Source organism: Octopus sinensis, linkage group LG1, assembly GCF_006345805.1.
Source record: "Octopus sinensis linkage group LG1, ASM634580v1, whole genome shotgun sequence".
Classification (NCBI taxonomy): Eukaryota; Metazoa; Mollusca; class Cephalopoda; order Octopoda; family Octopodidae; genus Octopus; species Octopus sinensis.
In genome coordinates, this window is record NC_042997.1 from 93,346,570 (window position 1) to 93,353,209 (window position 6,640).

Sequence of the window (6,640 nt, forward strand, 5' to 3'; positions counted from 1 at the left end):
TACCAGTGGCATAATGTGAGATGTGTGGACCACACAGGGCAACTACTTATGCATGTTTACTGTAGTCAAAGGTATGTTACATTTAAAGAAATGGGTGATCCAAACTTGCATCACACCTCTGAGACATACTTCATCTTAGAACACTGCATAATTAGCAATTGTCACACGCTAACTTCATCTCCACACAATCAAAGAGGAAGTTGTTATTAGTGTAGGCATATCATTGAGTGTACAGTTTTTGTGGCATTGCTCAGAGGAACTTATTGAAATACTGCTTGAATGTGTTGTGGGGTTTTTTTCTTTGATACTTTCACAAAAAATGTTGGACTGTTTTAAGGTGAAGACGTTGTGTTTAGTAGTTATGTATTGTGTACATATTTATGTATTATATTGTTAGGTTTAGTTGTTATGTATTGTGTATGTAGAAAATATGTGCATAGAGCTAACATATTTTTTATGGTGCATGAAATACATACTGACTTAATTAAGATAATAATGAGAGCAGTTGCTCTGCGAAATTGGTAAATTGTATTATGTGCATGATATTGTCATATGTGAAATAAAAGTTTAATAATTACATGATTTAAAAAATATATTTTGTTACATTTTAGGGAAAAGAGAAATTTACTTGATGGATTATGTTAACTCACCGGAGTTTTCCAAAATGCTTAAAACAGCAAAATTTTCTAAAAAGTTTATTGATGCATTATTTGAATGGCTGCAGATTTTTATCAGAGAGCCACAGAAAATGGTAAATATATATAAATATGGTTATTTATGTATTTATTTATTTATTAGTATGAGAAGTAATACTTATAACCTTATGAAATGCTTGTGAACTAAGGGATCTGGATCCATGGATGATATTATTCAATATTTCATTATTTGTATTCATAAGATAGTGAACTAGCAGAATCATTAGCACACCAGACAAAAGCTTAGTGGTGTTTCATCCAACTTTACATTCTGAATTCAAATGTCACAGTAGTCAACTTTGCTTTCAGGGTCAATGAAATAAATACTAGTAAGCACTGTGGGTGATGTAATCAACTAACTCCTTCCCCCAAAATTTCAAGCCTTGTACTTATAGTAGAATGGATTATTAGGAGATTGACAGAATCATTAGAGCATTGGAAAAAATGTTTTGTGTTATTTGTACCAGCTTTTTACAGTCTGGATTCAAAACTTGACGAGATCAATTTTGTCTTTCATCCTTCCAGGATTGATAAAATAAAGTACCTGTCAAGTACTGGAGTTGATGGTACTGACTAACTGCTTCCCTTGAACTTGCTGAACTTGTGCTTAAATTGCATAAAATTGTTAATTCCATTCAGTGGGTCTTTGGATTGATTTACTTTACTATATTCACAACAGTAACATTATAATTTCCCTCCTGTTCCTCCTTTGACTTTTGATTGGCCCCACTGAGCAAAGACAAAGTTTTTTTTTTTGTAATTTCTTTATTTTTATATATTTATGGTTTAATCAGGACTAGCGGCAGGAATGAAAATGTTATGCTGTGACCAGAGACGAGGCTGTGATACTTGTATCAAAAAAGTGGACTTTGCTAAAAGCACCCAAAGGCCAGGCAGTAGTGTTAAAATGGGTGATGGATTAAATGTACCACTGAAGAACAAGAACAGTTATATCAATAGGGTTTCACATAGTTTCCCCTTCAAAGAATTTCACTCACAAGGCCTTAGCTGACCCAAGAATATGATAGAAAATATTATCCAAGATGTTTTTTTTGTTTTTTCTTCTTGCTAAGTTTTACTATAAGGCTTCTTGGTTCTAAGTTTTGCTTCCATGTTTTGGATTTCTCTTGAAATTTTCTAACAGATTCAGTTATGAGAACTAGATCCCCAGCATATACAAGTACTCATGAACCTTTTGGTGCCAAAGATCTTGATCACTAAGCCAAAACGAAGGCATTACCTTTGTTATGTCCTGAGGATCTTAAATAAACAGGGGACAAAAATTAAGCTCTGATGGATATGCATATGTGTGTGTGTGTGTGTGAGTGTGCATGTGTGTACATGTATTTGTGTGTGTGTTTCAATTTCATTTTGCTAATTACTATCATCTGTAACAGTATAGAATCAATATTTCATATTAATTCATTATTTTCTGTTTTTGATCATTTGTAGGTGAAGTTTTGGTTTGACAATATAGAACATATATGTGACAAAAAATTGTCTAACACACTACCACCATATGAAATGTCAATTCATACCATTTTATGCGAGGAACTTTTCTCTCAGACCAACATTACCAAACTTATTCAGGAACTGCAAATGAATTTACCAGGATTTAATAAACTCATTAACACAGTAAGGATAACAATTTTGTTGTGTTACACATAATACTCTTGCACATTCCTCTCTTGTGTTTTAGATTATCTATTGTATATATGTGTGTATGTGCATGTGTGTGTGTGTATGTATGCATGCATGTGTGTGTGTGTACATGCATGCATGCACATCTATGTGTGTATCTATCTATCTAACTAAAAATGAGCAGAATATATAGAAAAAAAATAGGAATAGCAAATAAATTATTAATAATTAAATGGAATAATAGGATTGCAAAATTGGGTATTTAGAAGTTAGGGTTATAATAAAAGATAAAAAGGAAAATAAAAGCTATAGAGAGAGAAATTAAATTATCTTGCTCGATTACGTTTTGGTTGTTTTGCTAAATTTTTCTTGAGAACATTTCTTGGTGGTGAGACCATTGCGAATCTATTTCTAGCATATGGGTGTCCACATAGTGGTTTCCCTCTAGTTTTTCTGAACCTTCAGTTTTTTTATGCTAGACCACTGGTGTGAAATCGATGTTAATTAAATTAATATCTAATTTCTCACCCTTATTTTAAATTTAAAATTTTATATATATATATATTATATTACAAATGGAAAAAAAAGAAGGAGAAACAACCAAGAATGACCCAAACTACACTTAAATAATAAACTAAATAAATATACATGGACCTGGAATTAACTTAAGAATTATAAACATTGAAAACTACTGATGTTGTACACCATAACGAATGACAACTGCCCAGCAGAAGTGATACTGTACGCAAAAGTGAATCACAACCAACCCTGAAAAACTTCTAAACAGTGATTCAACCTAACCTTTCAAGTAAAATCCAGGCCCTGTTACAAACTGAAGATTATTCCATATTTTCTCAAAATTTCACCATGTTTCTCAAAGCAACTATTAAAACATTTATCCAATATTTTATGACTGTAACCTTGTTTTTCTATGTGTCCCTTTAAGTGTTTTCTAAAAGCATTTCAATCTTATTTATTATTCTACCATATCTAATAACCTGACTGGAAAATACATTGTAACCTATCCAAAGAAGAATTCTACAACCCACCCAAGGCAACGATGCAATGGGGAAATTAAAAAACTCTCAGTTCCATTATAAATACTAGTCTCATTTACTGACTTACCATTCGTAGTCACTTCGAGATCCACCAGATATATTTTTCTGAGCAAATATTCAAAATGTCTGTGTACATACATACATACATACATACATACATATATATATATATATATATATATATAATATATATATATATATATATATATATATACAAAATTTAGAGGACTAACCACTCTAAAATTTATATGTAAAAAATTTTTATTTTCGGATTTTTTTAAGATATGCTAGATCACTAGTTTTAATTGATTAATATCAATTTCTACCCTTATTTAATTTTATATATATATATATATATAATATATATATATATATATATATATACATATGCACACACACATATATGCATACATACACACACACACACACATACAAACACACTCACAAACAACATTGACTATCATCATCTTTATTTCCTTTTAGTATCCGTTCTTCTTACACACAAGCATTTCAACAAGTTTCCTGACTAGTGGACTTTTGAACCTATGCCTAACATCCCAAGTTCAACTTCCGTAATATCTATTATTTTCTTTCTCTTTCCCTCTCTCTCACTTTTACTTCTTTTTTTTAGCTTAATGACATAACATACAACAATGGTGCAACAACTAAGACTGATATTACCAGCCTTGACAGACTTTCTACAAGTTTAATGGTGTTAATGCAAATGCCACCAAAATTTCATTTGAGTTCAAGCAGCTCACCCAAGGAGTTTAGAAATATGTGGTCTATGTTTATGAAAAGAGTTAACGATGAATTGGGAGTCAATAAAATTGAGTGAGTTTCTTTTTGCATCACAATGCTTCTGCTTATTTTATATTTACTACCTTTTTATTTGAGTTGGATATTCTTTGCATGATTATTTGCATATTTTCAGCTATTTATGTAACAAATTTCCTCAACCAACTCTCTCAACACCATACATACATATAGATATATATAACGATAAACGTAGCCCTTTTCAAGCTTAGCCAGGCTCATGGACCCAGTTTCCCGGTTTCTGTGATGTATGTGTTCCCCCCCAGCTGGACAGGATGCCAGTCCATCGCAGCATTACTCAAGAAACAGGAAGAGAGAATGAGAGAAAGTTGGGATGAAATAGTACAACAGGGGTCGCCACCACCCCCTGCCTGAGCCTCGTGGGGCTTTTAGGTGTTTTCGCTCAATAAACACACACAACGCCTGGTCTGGGAATCGAGACCGCGATCTTCCGACCATGAGTCCGTTGCCCTAACCACTGGACTATTGCGCCTACACACACACACACACACACATATATATATATATATATATATATTATATATATATATATATATATATATATATATATATATAGACAGATAGATAGATAGATAGATAGATAGATAGATAGATAGATAGATAGATAGATAAATTTATTGGGAATGGATGCATGATGTTCAATCAAATGATAATATAAATAATATATATATATATAATATGTGTGTATGTGTGTGTGTGTATACATACATATATGTACATACATACATATATGTATATATAGGTACAGGACGTTACAAAACATAAATAACATGAAATATGAAAATAAGCTCTGTATATATATATATATAAGCATATATGTATGAGTAATGGCTTCATGCAAATTTTGTGTCTTGCTCTTATGGACATACATATGAATGTGAGAGTGTATACATACATGGCAATTATTGTTTGTATGCAAGTCAACTGTTAAACCTGTCAATTTTGCAGAATATTTTCAAGTGGTTACTGCTCCACTGATAACATCTATAGTTGCAATCACTTCATCTCTAGTAGAAGCTTTCTGCAGTTTTTTTTTTCTTTCTTGCTTCAAAAATTATATATATTTTGGGCTTAAATTTACTATTTGTTTTGTAGTGATCTTTAATATTTTTTCTAATGTTCTAACTAATATTTCAATTAACACAATGTTACTTGCAGCATGGACAAAATACTGAAAAGGATTGTGCCACTTATGGAGATGCAGATGAAACCTCTCATAGAAAAAAATCCCCAAGTATATTACATGATGATGAATAGTGCTGATGTACTCCTAAAAAAACTTGATGCTACTCTACCAGATGTTAAACAGGGTAAGTTATTATTTAAAAGAGCATTCAACAAACTAAATGCTTACAATTAGAAATGTCAGTAGATTGAAAAGGAATACAGTCATGAGTTCAAACAAAGATTGAAAATGATTTTTATGGACTTATTTATATTTGAAGAAGTGAAACATATTTTCTGACATAAATAGTACACACAAATCCAGGTGCACATATAAACACTTAAATAATGAAATAAGTACAAACATATACATACATACTTATATATATATATATATACACTAGCAGTATCGCCCAGCATTGCTCAGGTTTGTTTCGACCCTTTAGAATTGGAATTTTTGAAAAGTAAAAATTTTGCATTATGTAGCTTGTTATTCTCTTTAAGTGAACATTTATCTGGTTGAAATACACTGAAAAATGGCGACACAGCAGTAAAAAAATCGTAAAAAATAGGGATTTTCATAGAAAAAAAGCACCTTTTTTATTTGCGCCGCAGGGTCTCGGAGGAGATAGTGTTAGTTAAAGGTTACCAAACCTGCCATACACAGACAACTTCAGCTTTATATATAGAGAGATATATATAATATCTATATGTATGTGTTTGTGCATGTGTCAGTGTAGTGTGTGTGTGTGTGTGCGTGGTGTGTGTGTGTGTGTGTGTGTGTGTGTGTGAGGTGCATGCCAAGTGGTTAGAGTGTTGCATTCATGTTTGTGAGATTGTGGTCTCAATTCCTAGACCGGGTAGTATGCCATGTTCTTGAGCAAAACACTTCATCTCACATTGCTCTGCAATCACTTCAACATTTGACATAATGTACACAGAGCATCTATTCAAACAATGTAAATTTGATGAAAAGAGAGAATTAATTATACATATAACCAAATTATTTGTACAGGTTTGGTCAGCAAGAAATAGCAGAACAATCTTTCTCAGACTGCAAGAGACTACCATCCATACATACATGCATAAATGTGTGTATATATATAAATACACACACACATATACATATAAATATATGTATATATATATATGTGTGTGTATATATATATATATATATATATATATATATATAAATATGTATATATAGATATAGATATGTGTGTGTATATGTATGTATATATACAT

At 31.5% G+C, this 6,640-nt stretch overlaps 1 protein-coding gene across 2 annotated transcripts in view; it reads left to right on the forward strand.

Moving 5' to 3' along the window:
* Nucleotides 1-6,640, forward strand: part of LOC115214454 — a 365,440-nt gene that overhangs the window by 169,372 nt on the left and 189,428 nt on the right. For both annotated transcript variants that reach the window (XM_029783667.2, XM_029783655.2), the window contains exons 25-28: nt 612-751; nt 2,148-2,330; nt 4,026-4,228; nt 5,390-5,541. In XM_029783667.2, coding sequence (XP_029639527.1) covers nt 612-751; nt 2,148-2,330; nt 4,026-4,228; nt 5,390-5,541 — 678 coding nt within the window. The remainder of the gene's footprint in view (nt 1-611; nt 752-2,147; nt 2,331-4,025; nt 4,229-5,389; nt 5,542-6,640) is intronic.